The sequence below is a fragment of the Diorhabda sublineata genome, chromosome 2, assembly GCF_026230105.1.
Source record: "Diorhabda sublineata isolate icDioSubl1.1 chromosome 2, icDioSubl1.1, whole genome shotgun sequence".
NCBI classification, from domain to species: Eukaryota; Metazoa; Arthropoda; class Insecta; order Coleoptera; family Chrysomelidae; genus Diorhabda; species Diorhabda sublineata.
The window spans coordinates 26469736-26490691 of NC_079475.1; the positions used below are offsets into that span (position 1 = coordinate 26469736).

The 20956-nt window shown below is 33.7% G+C and overlaps 2 protein-coding genes across 2 annotated transcripts in view; both read left to right on the forward strand.

Annotated features, from left to right (window-relative positions):
• Positions 1–208: 208 nt before the first annotated feature.
• LOC130440638 (uncharacterized) lies at positions 209–595 on the forward strand. Its single transcript, XM_056773895.1, has one exon. The coding sequence runs from the start codon at positions 209–211 to the stop codon at positions 593–595; it is 387 nt and encodes a 128-aa protein (XP_056629873.1).
• Positions 596–18889: 18294 nt separating this feature from the next.
• Positions 18890–20956, forward strand: part of LOC130440678 (uncharacterized) — a 696836-nt gene continuing 694769 nt past the window's right edge. The window contains exon 1 of the mRNA XM_056773943.1: positions 18890–19053. The gene's annotated coding sequence lies outside the window, so the exon portion shown is untranslated. The remainder of the gene's footprint in view (positions 19054–20956) is intronic.

Sequence of the window (20956 nt, forward strand, 5' to 3'; positions counted from 1 at the left end):
AATATTCGGTGGGGTGAATTTATAAACACTGTCTATTGCTCACTTAATTTTCTCCAACACTTTACACTACACGTAAGTAACTTATGTTATCATTATTTTATTACTAAGATTCAACTTAACTCCGCCTGCATGACTTCTGTGTAGATTGTAAGCCTCGGAGTTGAACTGATCACAAGTTGATGGCCCAAGAAAAAGGATAGCGAGATTCATGAGCAAAAACATAATAAGAGTAGCCACCTGGATCAGAACATCGTTTAACAATAAAGACCAAGAAATTTTGTGCGAAATATCTATAAAAAGTATAGACTTACGAGTATGCGCGATCCAAGAAACAAAAATAAAAGGCAAAGTCCACAGGAATTACAACATGTACACTCTGATATATAGTGGTGTAAATAAAGAAGAACGCGCAAGATCCGGTGTAGGGATACTCCTGCATAAGAAATGTAAGGAACACATAGAAAGCAGACAATATGTCTCTGAAAGAATAGAATGTGTTAAAATTACCACCGATAGGAAAAAACTCAACGTCCTCTCAATATATAGTCCCGAAGATTGCAAGATTCATAATGAAAGAGAAAATTTCGTTGAATAATTGCATACTTTCGTCGATACTATACTTCCTGATGGATACCTGATTTTCATGGGAGATTTTGAAGCGCGCGTCGGAAAAGAAGTAGAATCCGTAGAAAATAACAAACCAGCATATCTGTGTTTCATAGACCTTCAGAAAATTTTTGACCGCATTCAATTTGAAGTTGTTATACACCTACTATTTAATAGAGACATCCCGATGAATATAGTTCACTATCAAGAACATATATTCCTATAACCAAGTCCAAGCCAGAATTAATAACAAGTTGACAAATGATGTACCTGTGAATAACGGCATCAGACAAGGTGACTCATTAAACCCCCTTTTATTCAATATAATAATGGACAAAGTTATAAAAAAGAATACGACAGGGCAAAGGGTACCAGATGGGTAACAAACAACTTAAAATACTTTGCTACGTAGATGATGCCCTACTCTTCGCTGAATCCAAGTACGATATCCATAGTCTAGTATACATACATACATATAACACAGTAGGTTAACAGTACAATATGATAATTTCAGCTGAGAAAACAAAATACATGACAACGTCTGAGGAACCTATACGCTGCAAAATGGAAATTGATAAAATAATGCAACAGGAGTTACCAGGATTTCCACCACATAACTTGCAGCTCAAAGCTGGTACAGTTATTATGATATTGCGTAATTTGAATCCACCGCGACTTTGCAACGGTACTCGACTTTCGGTAAAAAGACTAAGATTAAGAAAATCATTATTAACGGAAAGTACGCAGGTGAAAATGTATGTATTCCTCGAATACCAATGATTCCGTCTGTTCTTCCGTTTGAATTCAAACGATTGCAATTTCCAGCTCGCCTTGCATTCGCAATGACAATTAACGAGTCGCAAGGCCAATCGCTTAGTAATTGCGGGATACATTTAGAAAATCATTGTTTTTTACATGGGCAGTTATATGTTGCGTGTTCACGAGTTGGGAAACCATTCGCTTTGTTTGTGTTAACGTCAGACCAAAAAACAAAAAATGTGGTTTACCAAAGAGCACTTCAATAAAACGGATAATTAGCGGATACGTATAATGCTTCGATTCAGTATTTACTTTGGATTCACTTTCATTTACTTATTTACTTAGAGAAGTTCAACTAAATAACATTTCATTTTTGTGAACGAAATGATGAATTCATTACTGTTGTGAAATGAAATAATATATATATACATATATATATATATATATATATACTAGCAAACCCGGCGAACTCCGTTTCGCCACCAGATGGCTTCATTTTACGTAACATTTCGTTTGGTGATTAAAAAAAATTTTTTTTTGTTTTATATAAAAATAAGTCGGGTTTTCCTTCTTGACGCTATAACTCCAGAACGCACGAACCGATTTCCACGGTTTTTAATTCGTTGGAAAGGTCTCGGGCTCCTTGGGGTTTATAGCAAAGAAAATTCAGGAAAAATTTCAATAGAAAATCGGGAAAACCATCAAATCAATCACGTGTATTTTGAAAATTTTTATTCAATTTCAACAGCAGGCATTTGTCTTTAAGGTCGTAAGTTGAACTGTGTAAATTATGCGGATCGTGCATTTGAGGTTAAATTCACCACTCTGTCCATAGTCCAAAATGCCTAGAGGACGACGTGCGAACATCGGCCGCCGCACAAGACATGCAAGCCAGCAACAAGTGTATTCACAGAACTTAAGCGAAGAAAGATAAAATATAATAAGAGAAAATGCCCGATTGAGACAACGCGTGAGAACACGAAAATCATTGGCATCATGCAATCGCTTGGCATTCCAATATGAAGTGATCCCGATTCCAGTCATTTTTTTCAACACATCCTTGAATACAACAACTGCGTTCGCTTCACTTTCTTTGGAGCTAATATCATTCGAAAAGGCGGCTTCATACCGACTTACAAGGTAAAAGATACAACACACATAACCAATCACTCACACCAACACAATGAATTGAAACACATAACAACTACATATACACCACACACTACACCATCACACGATCAGAAGTTACACCGTATTCTTCAACAAATGATTGTTTGCAATTACAGATACAAGGACAAATATATCATTTATTTGCATAGTTGAATGGTGCCAACACCAGATGAACCGCATCAATTTCTGCAAATATATTTCATTTCGTCAATGGTGGAATAGCTGAATGTGCGGTGCAATATACAGGGAACACAACAGTTAAAGAGACGAATTATTGAACAGTTGTAAGAATTTTTTTCACGTTAATAATGCTGTGGTTAATATGTTCAAAACAGCATTGGAACGAATGCCATCGGATACGCACAAATTTGTCATAAGAGCTAATTGCACCACAACAGGTGAACATGTGCGAAGATTCAATGCACCCACCGTTAATGATGTTGCTGCAATTATTGTTGGCGAACCAACTAAATCGCGAGACATTGTCGTTCAGCGAAGAAGCAATATCATGCATCGTGTAAACGAGACACATCGTTTGTACGATGCTTTACAATATCCAATCATTTATTGGCAAGGGCAAGACGGATACGACATCACGTTGAAGATGGTCGATCCAATTACAGGTACAATATTCACACACTAATTATTGCTATTACTTCTATTATTGGTTTCCATTAACAATTCACTTAATTTTGCATTTTCAGGCGTATCAACGAATAAAAATCTAAGCGCAATGAATTACTATGCGTATCGTATGATAATTCGTACACATGAGGATAATGTCATTCTGAAGTGCCGTCGGCTATTCCAGCAATTCGCTGTCGACATGTATGTCAAAATCGAGACCGAACGTTTAGCGTTCATCCGATTCAATCAGACAAAGCTACGATCTGAGGACTATATACACTTGCGTGGTGCTATTCATTCAGATGGTGATGTTCAGAATATTGGACGTCTGACAATTCTCCCATCATCTTATATCGGAAGCCAACGGCACTTGCACGAATACGCTCAAGACGCTATGACGTACGTGCGAAATTATGGAACTCCGGATTTATTTATTACGTTCACATGCAATCCGAAGTGGACGGAAATTGAACGTGAGTTGGAACCGGGCCAAAAACCGCAAGATCGCCATGATATAATCGCCAGAGTATTTCATCAAATACTCAAGGTTATGATGGATGTGCTTATTAAGTATCGAGTTTTTGGTGACACACGTTGTTATATGTACTCGGTGGAATGGCAGAAGCGTGGACTACCGCATGCTCAAATCCTAATTTGGTTACTTAACAAAATACATTGAAATGAAGTGGATGACATAATATCAGCTGAAATTCCTGATCCAGTCACTGATCCCCATCTACACGACATTGTGACGACACAGATGGTGCATGGACCGTGCGGTGCATTATATCCATTATCGCCTTACATGGCTGATGGAAAGTGCACAAAACGATATTCGCGACCGTTAGTTGCTGAAACAATCACAGGGAACGATGGATATCCAGTTTATCGTCGGCGTTCAAAAGAAGATAATTTTCCAAACAACTGTTAGCTGTTGGAAATGGAAAAGTCCCAGTTCATGCGACATCTGGATTAATTACTCTTACCAACGACTTTTACCGAATTGTAGACTCTCAATTAGCTCTTATTGAAAATGTTTTCCCAAATATTAGTCAGAATTATCAGAATTATGCTTGGTCAAGTCAACGAGCAATTCTTGCCGCAAAGAATAATGATGTACACGCACTGAATTTCACCATTCAATCAAAAATTGCTGGCGATTTGGTGACATACAAATCCGATGATTTCAGAACAAATCCCGATGATGTAGTAAATTATCCAACGGAGTTTTTGAACTCTCTGGTGTTACCAGGATTTCCACCACATTATTAACGGAAAGTGCGCAGGTGAAAATGTATGTATTCAAATTAACAAGTCGCAAGGCCAATCGCTTAGTAATTGCGGGATAAATTTAGAAAATCATTGTTTTTCACATGAGCAGTTATACGTTGCGTGTTCACGAGTTGGGAAAACATCCGCTTTGTTTGTCGTCAGACCAAAAAACAAAAAATGTGGTTTACCAAAGAGCACTTCAATGAAACGGATAATTTGCGGACACTTATAACGCTTCTATTCAGTATTTACTTTGGATTCACTTTCATTGACTTAGAGAAGTTCAACTGAATAACACTTCATTTTTGTAATCGATATGAATTCATTACTGTTGTGAAATGAAAACAAATAAATATATATAAATATAAAAAAAAAAAAATTCTTCATATTTTAATCATCAAACGAAATGTTACATCAAACGAAGCCATCTGGTGGCGAAACGGAGTTCGCCGGGTTTGCGATCTATATAGCATATAGATCACCTTCATCATGAAAATCAAAATAATGATAAAATCAACTTAGAACTTTGTTTGTCCTAATAAGAAAAATTAATTTTTCCTTGGTTTTCACATCTCAAATATATTAAATTTTTCAAAATTAACAAAATAGAGCTATAAATTTTACTTAAATTACTTAGATCTTTTTTATCATTTATAGGTTTTTCATTCTTATGAATGTGAACCATTTCTAAAAATTCTCTTTTTCGTGTATTAGATTCGGTTTCAAGAATTTTTGAATCTTTATAATTGAATTTATGTTTTTTTATATTTCATGGTTCGTTAATGCAGCTCTATATTTTTTATCGTATTGATGCCCTATGTACACAGCGTCTCGATTAGTACAAGGCACTTAATATATAATATTACTTCTTTTGTTTTTTGATGTTTTAGATTTTAATTTAGTGAAATATTTGGATAATGTATTACGTCCTCTATGATTTATACTAATATCCTTGTACATATTGTAATGAAAAATGTTTTATGTTTTGATGTTTTGTTTCAGTTTTGTTTTTGAATTGATTGTAGTATCTGTTTATCCTTTTCTTGAATATGTTATTTATAATTTTTTCCAGATAATTATTCTCTTTCAATGCAGTTTTTGCTTTTTGAATAGCTAAGCATCAAAATTCGGGATCTGATAGTTGGATAGATCTATCAGATCACTGATCCTTTTTGTGACATAGGATGACACGAATTGAAGTTTAAATATCTTGAAGACTAAATTGGTTTCGTATACCATTCTGTTCTTAAAATCAAGAACATTTAGATGCATTAATGTATCATAAGGTCTAAGGTCTATATATATATATATATATATATATATATATATATATATATATATATATATATATATATATATATATATATATTATATATATATAATTTTATATATATATATTTAATTTAAATATCTTGAGGACCAAGTTGGTTTCGTATACCATTCTCTTCTTATGTTATTGTTAATTTTATATAATGTGACATCAAGAAAATTGATTCTATTATTTTGCTCGACCTCGATTTAGAATTGAAGTTTTTTATGATAAGAATTGAATTTTTTATTTATGTTTTCAATTTGATTTTCTGGTAAGGCAGTAATGCAATCATCTACATATCAGAAAAAGAATGGAATATTTATATCAAGTTTGCTTAGGATAGTTTCCATTACCAATTGTGCTATAACACTTGAAATGGAAGACCCCATAGCACAACCATCAATTTGTTTGTATATTTCATTTCCATATTTGAAATATGTTGTTGTAAGTGTGGGTTTTATAGCTTTTATAAATTTGTTCTGAAGTTTTTCTGTATATTCTTTAATTTTGTCCCATTTTTTTAATAATATATTTCTCACAATGGTAATAGAAATATTTGTATATAAAGAAACCACATCTAACAAAATAAATAAATATTCGTTAGGAACTTTTATACTTTTAATTTTTTCTTTGAAATGTGTTTTTGATATAGTATTTTTTTGATATAAAATTTTTCTCAAATAATTTGTTAATAGATTGAAAGGAGTTTGAATACTTAAAACAATCTGTCGAATGGGAATATCAGGTTTGTGCAGTTTTGGTAAACCATATATTTTAGCGGGTGAGGCATTGTGAATTTTCATTTTTTTTGCATCTGATAGCAAAACAGAAAGTTGTTCTTCTCAAGATCGAATTAGATCATTATTTTGTTTTTGGTGATAATTCGTAGGGTCTTGTTCGATTTTTTGTAAGATGTCTTACCGTTTAATCATCATTTTATTATTGTAATGTTTTGTTTCCATAATAATTGATTGATGAATTCTTTGGTTATAGTTTTATATTGAGGTTTGTTGTTGTTTGTTTTTCAATGTATTCTCAAAACTAGTGGTAATATTACATGTATCAGTTCTAATTTTGTTTTGAATTTCGTTATTTAGATGATTCGTGTTACATTCAATATTTAAAATTTTTGGAAAATATTCATATAAATTACTTCATTTATTTTAACTGTCATGTTTTTTTAATCATTTTTCAATTTTCTTATTAGAGTAGTTGATTCGGTAATAGATAGTTGTATGACTTGGAAATTAAATCTAGATAAAACATGACTTTGTTATTCTTGCTGCAGGCGACTATTTGTAAGTTTTATATGGGATAACTTTAAATTTAGAAATGTAGGTATTAACTTACCTCTTTTGCGTCTGGGTAGAAAAATTATTCGGTTTTTCAGTTTTGTAATTTTGTAATCGCATGAGCCATAATTGAATATGATACACAGACAAATATTATAATGACATCTTTATTGTACTTGAGTGTGAAAACTCTATTAGAAGGAAACCCAATAGGGCTGAGAGACATGAGAAAACAAGATTGAAATGTTTGTATTGCTCCAAAGATCATTTCAATGCTTTCACTTCTTTGATCTTAGCCAATGTAAAATCTTGATTAGATGCAAAGTATGCAGCCATCATGAATGCCAGAAGAATAATTATGATCTTGAAACACGTCGGGAACACAAAAATAAACAGGATTTTTGTTCCAAACACAAGCAACACCCTGTTTGGACCTCATTGAATCCAGGACGTATCATTTGACGTCACGACCAATGATAAGGATTTGATCAAATTTGAATTTCACTAGCTTATTTTGCACTCCTTAATAATCATTCAAGACAATCGAGAACACACTAAATGGGAAAATATTGATTTTATGATAATATTGGGACTATAATTTCTGTGGCAAAAAAATCAAATGAATTATTCAAAATATTAATTGTCACAAATTAAGCATATAACTGGTAATAATTATTGAAATTTATCAAGTCTAAATAACGCATTGCGGCATATTCAATTTGCATGAAACTATACAATTTTTTCTGTTACTATTTATAAAATCATCGATTGTACGAATGAAATAATATCATTTTTGGAATTGATGTTGTCTTGATTGTACATATTGATATCACTTCAAAACTTAAGAAATATAGAAATTGACGATGTACACCTTCCATTCGAAACCCTGTTCGAAATTCTGCATGATAAACGCCAATAACGAACAATGTTACAGTTATATTTTTCGATTCCCCTGTAGGTTGATAGGTAGGACTTCTTAATACATTATAAATGTTCAACGCGTAATGATTAATATATGATAAACATCTACGCTCCAACCAAACTTGTCACATGAAAAAACCTATCTGCCCTTACTAAGTGTCTTCTTAGCTCTAAAAGAAAAAGTCACATTCGGCAACACCAGAAGTGTATAGTAAAGTCTTAATTTCTTTTGTAACTTATCCAGAGTTGAGAAATAAATCGGTCAAAAAGCCTCGTATAGCGAATACCTATGAAAGGGAGCTGTGACTCTTCCATAATTTGAAGATACAGCTATTGCTTTAACATATTTAGGTCCGCTATTGTAGTTCGACCAACACATGTACTTACTAAACGCGTTTGATATGAATTTTGCAAACCTATATACGAACATTGTGCTTCTTGAATTTTGCACAAAATAGATGCGTCGTTGCTAAAAATATATGATTTAGAAATGTTGAAAGCCTGAAGTAGTTCTAATCGGAGGAAATTGAATATTTAAAATGCATTTAAAAAACTTGTTCTCATAGCTACAACGATTATCAATTTAGAATTTGTACTTTAATAAATACGAACTATTATTGGTAGATTTATTGGTAAATAAAGTTAACTACTTCTATGCTAATCACATTACAAGAACTGCAGCATCTGCGATACTGATTTATCTCTTTATATTTATGGAGATAGATTTTACGTTTACGATCTGTAATACTAAGCGTAACGTTACCAAGCAGAAAAATGCTATCAGATTCAGAACACTGTTTTTAGTTGTCGATTATTCTGGCAATCAACGTAACGATCTCGCATCAATGCAATTTACTATTTGAGGACAAGGTTCTAGCAAGACATACATCTCTACTTTTAAATACATGTCTTTTTGGGAAAATTATTGGAAAAAATTGATAAAATTCTAACTGCTCGGTTAAAAACAATCAAAAATAACATAACCTAATCGAAGAAGGTTAGTTTTACGTGTGGTATGATATCATGATGCAATAATAACCCGTAAATATTGACAGTCTGAAGAGCAACAAATGTACATATTCTGATGTATCAACTGTTTGTAACTGTACGTTGATCTTCAAGCTCATTTGTTTTCACTTATACTCCGAACATAAATTCCTCCACAGACCTTTGCCATTGTTGGTATTGAGAATCTTCGTAAATCGACACACGACTTTCCTGTCCGGTAGGAATATGTTTCACTACCTGTTACTTTTCTAGAAAACTTGCCACTATAATTTATCATTATGAACGTTTCTTGTACGATTTTTACTCGCGTATGTGCATACAGAAACAACAATTTTCATCTACAACTATCATATAATAAATGGATTACCAAGAGAATATTAACTAGCAATGATAGTTCTTACTAGTGTTAATTGAATGATATCAACAATTCGACGGAATGATATTATTCAATCCTCATATCAGAAGTAATTGATATGTATTTAAGTTACTAGAACTGGAAAATCCATATTCATTGGCAACGAGTTTTGTGAGAAGAGGTCGTGATAAAACAGCTGTGAAAAAATATGTAAGGTGGAAACAACATATATAACAAATTAGAACGAGGAAGAATTGGCAAAAATTACACCATACAAAGTGCTAACAATTTGACAAGTACTACAAGGAATATTACTCGTAATACTATGAGTGAAGATTCACATGTAACTAACAGTAAAATTTACCTCCGTTCCGATTTATGGAGCGTTCGGATTATAGAACAGAGAATCTATTGGGTATATTTTATGGAATGAAACAATAGTATGGTAAAATTTCAAATATATATTCATCTGTAAGCTTCCCATTTATTAAACTTTTATGAAAAAATTCATCATTTTAGTTTGTTAGGATTTATTAAGTAACAAATAAGTTTTGTCTTGTAATTTACGTAAAAGCATTTTTTCTGGCAAAGATATATCCACTTGCAAGACATTTATTTGAGGTAGACCGTGATTGAATTGGAAACGCTTGGTACTCATTCAACGTGCGACATTTCTTAACTTCCGCCCTTACATTATTTTATTATATGTCTTATTATTTCATCATCAGTAAGAGATTTAGTTCCATAAAGGTCACCATTGTTTAGTGAGAAGCCAGGGAATTCAGCCTCAGAAAAGCCTCTATCAATGAAAAAACTAATCGAATCTCATCTTCGGGCTCAAAATCATCGTCTTTATATTCTTTGATGTTTAAATGACGCCACAAAGGAGTACAAGATGTTTTTAATAATTTTACATTTAACTGATGACAACTTTCAGCCAATGAAAAAATATATTCTTTCATAGTGGTTTTCTTAAAGACATCAGATACAATAGTGTAATGTTTTTTTCATTTATCATTACGATTGCTTATCATGGGGTGAATTGATGGACACTCTCTCTCTCGTTCTTAATTTAAAAGAATTCCAAAAGTTTTAGAAAAATAAAGAAACAAAAGAAATAAATAAATATACCTTCCTAGAAATTATTCAAAAGAAACATTGTAAATAGACCACCTGCTATAGAATCTGGTATGAAAACAAAGACCAAACGAATTCCGGGTATTTCATCAAAGTCGGCTCCTTCGCTGAATTGTAGAATTCTACTGTATCTAAGCAGGACCGGCGCCAGAGCGGGTATGAGTTCGTAACATTACCCCTTCCTTAGATGAAAGTGCCTCCTGGAACTCATGCATAGCCGGGACTGGATGTTTCCTCGTACATTCGTACGTTGCAGGACAGCAAATAATTTTTCGATAGAGTGAACAAATCTTGTTGTTCAGTTGCGACTCCATATCTAGCTATGCCGATACCTCCTTACGCACTCATAAATTCTTCGAAAGCAGAGTCAGGCTCTTCTTGCGACTGGTTTACTCCTTCCTGTATGTCGTGGTTTCCTTCAAATAGCAATGGCAGGCGAACTGGCCTTCGGTATTCTTACTGCATCAACCACTTGAGTGCTATGGTCAGTCTGGATAAGGAGCTTTCTTCCATGAAGATACTAGTTAAAGTTTTCTTTGGACTTCACTGCCGCCACAAGTTCTCTTCTCGTGACGCAATAGTTCCGTTCTGGTTTTGAGAGAACTTTACTTAAGTATCCTTGCACTCTTTCTTATCCTCCTTGGATCTATGAGAACACTTTTCCAATCCGGTTGCATCCGTGTCAAGGATAAAATCCTCCTCTGCTAATGGATATCTCAATATCGGTGGCGTGGTTAAATATCTCGACTGCCGTTTGACAGTCTTCATCCCAATTGCTTTGTCTTGGTTCTTTTGTCGAGTCGAGTTAGTGGCTTAGCATTAATTTCCGAATTTTCTTATAAATATTTCGATAGTACGTGCAAGGAAACTTCTAACTTGATATTTGTGGTCGTGGCAATCGTTGTATGGAAACAATTTTCTCTGGATCCACTGCCACTCGTTCATTGCTCACTATATGACCTATATAGATGACTTGGTTTTGTTATAGATTATACTTTTTTGGGCTTAGCATGAGCTGGGCAGCTTTAAGTCGCTTGAATACGTCTTCTAAATTTTTAAGTTGTTCCTCAAATGTCTTTCCCAATACCACGATGTCATCCAAATGGACCTGGCATGTTTTCCAAAGTAACCCTCTTAAGACGTTTTCAATAAGTCATTCAAATGCCGCGGACACAATGCAAAGCCCGAATGGCATAACGTTGAATTGTCATAGTCCAGATCCGGTAGTAAAAGCAGTCTTCTCCTCATCTTCTGAGGCCATCTCTACTCGCCAATATCCAAACTTCAAGTCCCAAGTAAAACCAGCTTACTGCCAGCTAAAGTGTCCAGTGTATCCTCAATGAGGGGTAGAGGATAACTGTCTTTCTTTGTGACGTTGTTTAACTGGCGATAGTCCATGCATAATCTAGTTGTTCAATCTTTTTCCTTCACTACTGGAGACACCCATAGACTAGTAGATGGTTCTATTACTTTATCCTTTCCCATCTCTCGAATTACTCTTCCAGCTTCCACTCTTTGCTCTTCGAAGACTGCGAGCTGATTGCCTGATTGCCTTGGCATTGCCAGTAGCGATTTAGTATTTGACAGTTGATGTTCTACCAGTTTTTCCTCCTTTTGGAACAAATATGTCTCGATACTGCAAGAGAATATCCCTCATTCTCCTTTTCTCACATCGATTCAATGACTGATATTATCTGCTCTCATCCGTCATGGGAATTGTTGGTTGCTGTCGTTAGGTGAACTATAGACGTTACTGGTAAGCAGAGCCAGCACCGATTTTCCTTTTAATAGGAATCGGGCAATCGTTTACATTTATCACACATATTGGGATCTCCTTCGCTGACTAATGCGGGTAGTCGTATAATCATTCACATTTATCACATATTCTGAAATCTCCTTCGCCGAATAATGTTTTTCCTTTGCCAACCTTTTCATCGTGGTTCCATAGCTCCATCAGAACTGGTGTACCTTCTTCCATGACCCCCAGTAGCCACGCTACTATCATGGTGTTTATGAGCTTGTGCGCTCACAGGGACGCTCCGTGCATCCCTAGCTCCCTACAACTCCAGCATCAAATCTTCCTTGGCTTCTTTTCAACCATAACTTCTATCAAATTGAGAATTTGGTCAGGTTTGCTCTCGTCGCCGTTTTTCATGTATGGTTGTGACCTTATATGAAGCCATCGTGGCTGCTTCATATTCAAGAGCATTAGTCAGGGCGTCTTCTAAGGTTTTCGGATGGATTAATCTAAGCATCATCTATATATCATGATCGCGCAGGCCATTAGTGAATACCTGGATGCCCAAACATTCTATCCGTATTCTTGAAGAGTTTTGTCACGCTTCTGCTTTCGGCTCTTCAGCTGTGATTGAAACAGGTGTTCATGACCATATCGCATATTTAGCCTCTTCCTCAGCTGTTCGAAGTTATCAGTCTCTTCAAGCGATATCGTCTGGAGTATATGTAAGGCATCTTTTATCAGTGCAATGGTCAAGTTTACTGCTTTTTTTTATCGGACCAATTATTCAGTCAAAATGCTTAACGTAATTTATCGAATGTTGGGACCTTGACTCGTGTAGCACTGCCGATATCTTCTGTTTTTACTTGTGCTTGTATATTGCACGGTGTTGTATGTTCGATCTTCTTATGCTGAAAAGTCTATTCTTGAATTTGCGATCTTTCTTGACGGAAATATTTCAAAGGGGACCTGCTGTAATGTGCTTCATCCTGCTAGTTGTGGATGATGTTTGGTATTCTATTCGCAAGTAACGATTATCACTCATTCGCTAGGCTCGTTGTGCAAAAAATTATAATCATCCGCATTGAATAAAATACTATTTTCATATGAACATCACATTGTGTGAGTGAGTTTACGAAAATCGAGAGCACGAGTAACACAAAATTTACAGAAAACTTCAACTTGCTGCTTTTTAATCCATTTTATTATAATAGCGCCTGGACAATCACTTAGTCAAGTTTTATTGAAAAATGTCCTAAAATTGAGTTTCATGTGGTTCTAAAATTTTTGACTAAAGGATTAACACCAACATACGAGGATGTATTGAAAAATTCTTAGCCTACTATAGAACCAAACAAAATTTCAATGTCAAAATATTTTATTACTCAACATATTCTCCTCTTAATTGGATACATTTATTATAGCGAACCTGCAACGTCTCTAGACCTTTAAAAAAATGTTTCTTCTTGCTCTGCAAACCAGACCTCCACAGCTTTTATTACCTCCTCGTTGGAAGAAAATTTACGACCTTTTGAACTTTTTTTCAGATGACGAAAGAGATGATAGTCGGACGGAGCCAAATCTGGTGAATAATGGGGGGTGATCTAGTAATTAAAACCCTAAAAAACGAATTTTTTGCATGGCAACATGACATTTGTGTGCAGGGCGTTGTCTTGCAAAAACAAAACACCTTTGGATAGCTCTCCGCGTCTTTTCCCTTTGATTTTTTCCCGTAGATTGATCAGTAATTTCGAATAGTTATTTACAGGTTTTGTTATACTCTTATCCAAAAAATCAATCATGATTACTCCATGGTAGCCCCAAAAAACTGAAGCATGAACTTTTCCAGCAGATTTTTGGACACGAAACTTCTTAGATCTTGGAAAACGACAGTGTCGCCATTCCATCGATTGTTGCTTTGTTTCTATATCTTAGAAATGTACCCAAGTATCGTCCATAGTAACAATTCGATTTAAGAAGTCTACATCGTTTTCAAATCGAGCACAGATCGAACGCGATGCTTCTAACTTGCACGCTTTTAGTCAACATGTAAACATTTGGAGATCCATTTTGCAGCAATTTTTCTCATGTCCAAATTGACGTGAACTATATGATGAACGCGTTCGTATGAAATAATCAGTGCTTCAGATATCCGTTTTAGCCCAATTCGATGTTCTAATAAAATCATGTCATGAACTGCATCGATATTTTCGGGGACTGACACAGAAACTGGCCTTCCCGATCGGTCATCATCTTCAATGGGAGATTTACCTTTTTTGAAGCTTGCAGTCCAATTTTTCATGGTCGTATACGAAGGACATGATCACCAAGGGTATGCATATCTTTGTAAATCTGCTCTTATACTAATAGAACTGCACATACCAGATGATAACGATAGTGGTAATAAAAAACTATAGGTGAAATTTTTAAAAAGCCGATGGAATAATATGTTTGTGCATTTATAATAACAAGCTCTCACTTAGCAATTCCTCGATTAACTTCTACAAAAATTCAAACGACTTCAAAAATTTGAACATAAAAATATTATATTTCATAAATACTTATACTGCATTTATTTGAATATAATTAGAAGTTTAGTAAATACCATTTTAATGAGTCTTATTAATTCGATCGTTTCAAATTAATGTAATTCATTCAATATTGTAATTTTGTGAATAAAATTGTGGACATGAAATTTATAATTGACGCAGTTACAGTGGGATCCGTGCGGTCGTATATTTTTACGCAACGAGGTAATGAAAAACTCCCAATATAGAGTGCAAAAACCTACGATCTACGAGGGACGCAAAATAGGACTCAGCCTTCAGATCGCCTGTAAGTGCCAAGTTCCTTATTTTCTTGTATTTTTCCTTTTTAACTCCATCCTCATCTATTATTGGAGTGAGGAAGAGATAATTTAGTAATTAATCAAATATATTTTTCAATTTAAATGAAAGCATTAGAGAATTCGTTGAATACATTTGATAAATTAAATATTGAAGAAAATAAAAACAATTCAGATTCATTCAACAGAATGGCTACAAACTCATAAACCCTTAATTGGGAATTGAAATTAGAAAATATTAAGCATTATGACGGACATAGTAAAACTTACCAAATTTATCTACCGATGTGAGAAACTAATCGAAACATATGCAATCTACAATGATCAAGATATAAACACTCATGTTTTGAAATGTATCCAATAAAAATTAATTGGTAGAACTGAGGTCATGGTAGGGAACAGAATGGAATTGAATACATGATCTAAAATAAAAGGAGCATTAAAACAATGTTTTGCTGATAGGAGTGACTTGGACTGTATTTTACAAGAACTAACTAGAACCAGGTCGTTCAAAAATGAAAACTTGATACCCTTCGAAAACATATTACAATTATTGAAAAGTCAAACAATACAACAAATAAGCAATGATTTTAATTTAAGAGAAATAGATAAAAAGTGCCAAATAAACCACCAGGATGTTCATGAACAATAAGAAATAATATGTATTTGAAGAAACCTAGCTCTTTAGAAGATGCAATGGCATATGTTGATGAATTTGGAAATTTTACTGCCAATTTCATGAGTCTAAAATACGAAACAATAATAATAATTTCAAATTTGAATTTAATATAAAATGATTATAAAAGTCCATATAATAATAATAATAAGTCAATAAACAATTATACGTATCATTACCAATATAATAATCATTACAATTATAACACAAATAATAATTATAATAACACTTCACCATAACAACGTCACAATTATCCGACCAATGCACAGGTAGTCCTAGAAAAAACTTTTTCCGATCAAACCAAATACCCATGCACAAACTACCTTAAACAAAACCGGCATCAAGAATTTTCAATGATATATGTACCTAGCAGAGATAACAGTATTGATAAAATATCTCCAAAATTAGAACAAGCTCTCGGTAGATTATTTAAGTTTCCATCCTATAAAGCGTTGATTGGGTTCTTTAAGTGCTAGCGGCACCTTTTGACGAGAGGTAGACGCAGTTCCAGCCGAAATAGTAGACGTTGCGCATAATAACGACATTCTCTAATCGAGTAGTCAAACTATTTTGAATTGTATCGAAACTTTGCGTTGTTTCTCGATTTTGCGCCACAATCCTCGGTTGAAATGAGTGGAGCTCTATGGACGACTACTGGGCTGCTATATAAGCGGCACATGATTGCGCTTACGGCAGTATTGTTGTCTTCGCAGGCTTTTTCGGTCACTGAGCAGCTACAGAAAAAGACAACAAGAGGAGAATAGAGAGAAACAAATCCCTATCGTAACAGCAATAATTTTTTGCGGAAAACTAGGCATCTCCTTGAAAGGTTAAATCGATTCGGGGCGCACACAAATTACACCAGAACCTGAATAACCACTGCAGAATGATGGTAATTTTAGAGCACTGTTTGCGGTTTGTTGCTGAGTCTGGAGATAAAGATCTGCCTGAGCATTTGAATACTCCACAGAAGAATACCCTGTACACATGCCCACAGATCAAAAACGAAATAATTGACATTGGTGGTGAATTAATTCAACATAAAATAATTGGAGAAGTAAAGGAAGCCAAACTATTTGCGATTCTGGCTGACGAAACTACCACATAGGACGAGGAGAACAAGTCTCGTTATGTATTCGATATGTTGATTTTACAAATGACAAACACCATATACTTAAATAGATATTCATTGAGTACATTCCAATAGTCGATATTTCCGAATCCGGTCTCGCAAATCTTATTACGGCTCTGAATAAGCATGAACTTGAATGTTCTCATGTGGTTGGTCAAGGTTACGTTAGAGCTGCAGCTATGAGTAGGTATTTGCACGGTATCCAAGCTTATGTTTGCCAAGAATGTCCTCTTGTTCTTTACGTACAATGTAGTATACAGTCTCTTAACCTTGCTATTGCTGATTCATGTTCAATAGCTAATATCCGAAATTGCATTGGGATTGTGCAGTCTGTTGATTCATACTTTCGACATTCTGCTCAACGCACTGCTTTGTTGAAAGAAAAAATTCCAAAGCTTGAAGAGCTACTACCCCTAACCTAACCTAACCAAAAAAGCGTGCTCTCAATGTGTGAAACACTGTGGATCCACACACAAGAAGCTATTATAAGCCGCCCAATTGCTAAGTACGCTTCGATCTTCGGATTTTGTGATATGTTTAGTAATTCTTCAAAAAGTTATAAGCTATACATTGTCGCTATCAAATCAATTACAAACAATTGACATCGATCTCATCATAGCATTCAAACATGTAGATGATGTTATTAATGTATTACAACTCCTGAACATTCCTGCATTGGATGTATGTACTTATATCAAAATTAATTTGTTCATTTTATATTTTGATCATACAATTCAACAATTGGTTGAAAAGTTTACCAAACATCGTAAATCAGCATTATCTGATGTGCTACCTTAAAATTTTACTGACAGTTCTGAAATTGAGGAACATGTACTCGTACAAAATGTAGTTTGAAATGCCTAGATATGTGCGATAATAACGTTTATCCTTATATTTACACATTACTACAAATCTTGGTTACCATTTCTGTATCCATTGCTACCCCAGAAAAATCTTTCTCGATCCTAAGGAGCCTGAGAAACTATTTACAAAACACTACAGAGTGACAGACTTAATGGTTAATGGTTTCGCTCTCATGAACATTCACTATGGAACAGAAATTCATGCAGAGGAACGAAATTAATTTAACCATTTAATTCAAAGTTAAGAATTTTATAAATACCTATTTCGTGATTTTTTCCGATGAATATATAGATATTAAAATCCATGTAAGTATATTTTTGTTGTTTTATTTACTTCAAACCAACCTCCCCCCCAAACTAAATCCTGGCTACGCGTATTATATACTTTCAAAATAGGGTATCAGCTATCTTGATACGGTTAACCTTCTATTCACCTACTATTCACATTCTACCTACCATATATTTGACTCACCAAATTTGTCACATTTGTCAAAAGAATTTTCTATGCTTACATATAAGACCTCAATAACTTTTTTGATTTTATCTATCGCACTAATAATATAAGGACAAGGTAGTCCTCACGAGTTTCATAAAAAATGTGTTTTTCAATTATAAACTTTTTCAAGTGAGTTTCTTCAAATTATCCCACTTTTTTAGAAATTTGTTTTAGTTGTATCAAAGAAATTTAAAATTTTCATGATCAAACTCTTACCAATTTATTTTTCCTCTTTCCAAAGCAAAGACACTGTACAATTTGTGTTCGAGTATTTCTCTGTATGTATTTCTTCACGCGTTACCTTAGTGATAGAAAAGTTGCATCCTTTGTCCATTTTTATTCATACATCATACACATATCTTAAACAGTTAAACTTTAAAATTAATATAATCCGCGCGAGTAACAACTGATAGGATTATGTGTATTTAATTCTGACTTGTAAAATAGAGGAACCTTTTTTATTCTCAGTTTAAAGTAGATTGTCACTCATAGTTCAAGTTAGATCCAAGTCTGGTTGTAAATGTGCCCCTAATTAATTTCAAATTATTTTTATCATATAATCGGCAGTGTCTATACGATTTCATCTAAACAGTTTTTAAGGTATATTATCACGGTTCGCTCGTTGTCGGCAATCTTCGTATTATTCCGGAGAAAAGCTGTACTTGAGGCGACGAAAGCTTGCAGTCCGTATTGTGGCGCGCGGCACTAAGTTCGTAATGATTCTCCTGTGATTTTTATCGCTTTCACTCGCGTGAAAAACTTTCGAATTCCATGCCGTGAGTGCGGGCCATAAACATTTTCGCAGAATTTTTTTTCTTGTGGCATTGATTTTGTATGGATGAAGGTAGGTGGATCGTTATCACGAAAAGGGCATGAGCTGATTTATATAAGTTAAAAATACATTGTTGCAGATATCAGGTGATTTTTGAAAAACGTTTTTAAAGTTGATAATGTACCGTACAATACAGAAAAAAAATTGTTTGAAGTCTTAATACATGAATATTGCATACGCTTTCATATATTTATACCTATTGTATATTGATATATTAATTTTTTGATATTGAAAAGAAATATTCAAATCTAAGTGCCAAAATGGCCGACTTGTGAACTTTTACGAAAAACAAGAAATGCTCTAATCTGGTACGAGTATGAGGAAATAGTAGTTTTAAATCAGCCTGATTCAAGTGTTTTTCATTTTCTAGATGTCACATAGAAGACAGCACCTGGCATCAAGCACAATTGATACATCTAGTGCCAATTATATCTATAGAACGCCTTTTTCATATAGTATATTCAAATACTAATGAATTTATCGATTCTAATAATAATATTGTTTATCAACATAACATTTTTGGTACTTTTCAGAATAATCTTTGGTTCGACTCTCTTTGCGATTCTCTGAGCTCCATTCTCAGGTTCTTCATAAAATTTTAAAGCTGCTTATTTACATTTGTCTCATCTTCTGTTGGTATATTATGAACAAAGTTATGTGATCATTCATGAACATTATAGCCCAATTTCTCTCTCGAAAACTTCCGTTCTTATTATTAAAGCCTGCAAAGTTCATCCAAAATCCAAAAATTTTTGAAATATTAACAGGTAATGATTTATGTTAGTTATTCTCCGGTAATAGGACCTATGAGATCGTCGTGGCGATATTTTTTGGTACATATGACAGCAAATAATTGCTTTATCAGTATCCAATCATAATATATGTTATAGGTTCCCTTACATTTAAAAACTCTGCTGGAAGCTCAATCATATTATACAAGTTGTACTAATAAAAAATATTTTTAACTATTCGCCACAAAGTTAATTAAATGTTCATTCATGTCAAAATAATTATGCATGCACATTAAATTGCCAACCAAAGGTTTAACTAATCGTCGAACCCAACTCAAAACTATGAGTTTTTAAGTAATTATTTTGAAAATTTCGTTATTTTCAAAGAATTTGAATTTAAGGAAATAATGTGTATTGTATTATTTAATTTACTCTTTGTACACTTACTAGAATACACGGAAATATAACCATGGGGTCTCGTGGATCCCATCATTATTCTTTTTATTTGTTACCAAAAGGTGTTAAAAATCTTTGAAATTAATTATAATGAACAGGTGGAATCATTTTTGGCCAGTAAACACTTACATATAATGTTAGAGCAAAAATATTTATATTTTGATTTTAAAAAATTTTGATTTTTCAAAACTGATTTAATTTTGAGTTTTATTAAACAGGTTTGAAACCAATTATATTTTTCAAAAGTATATAAAAAGTGAAAATATTTAACATATTTGGAAATGTAGAAGTATTTAAGGTTTTTTTCCTGATATACCATTGAAATAGTCACTGTTAAAATATGTATAAAATGAGAATTAATGGAACCTACAACATCAGTGTTTATTCACACACTCTGGATAGGGTTGCCAAGCATACTTTATAATAATGTGTTCTACTTTATTTCCAATCTTTAATGAGATACGTAAAAAAGAACTCATTAGGGGTACCTGTTCAGCACTACACACAAGTTAAAACGATTTATAATTACTGAACTAAATGCTAGATGTCAGATATGATATGAATATAACAAGATAGATAGATAGATATTCTTTGGAGACGAAATTGTACAAAAATTGTTCGTTGTTTTTGTTTATAATTGCAAAAGCCACTTTAAAGTGAAGATTAATGCTTAAAATGCGCGATGACCCCTAAAAAAGATGACCAAAGTCCTACAAAAGTACACACCT

What these genes read in the sequence shown, in the direction of transcription:
- LOC130440638 (XM_056773895.1), top strand. Translation starts at nt 209, where the DNA reads ATGAGCAAAAACATAATAAGAGTAGCCACCTGGATCAGAACATCGTTT.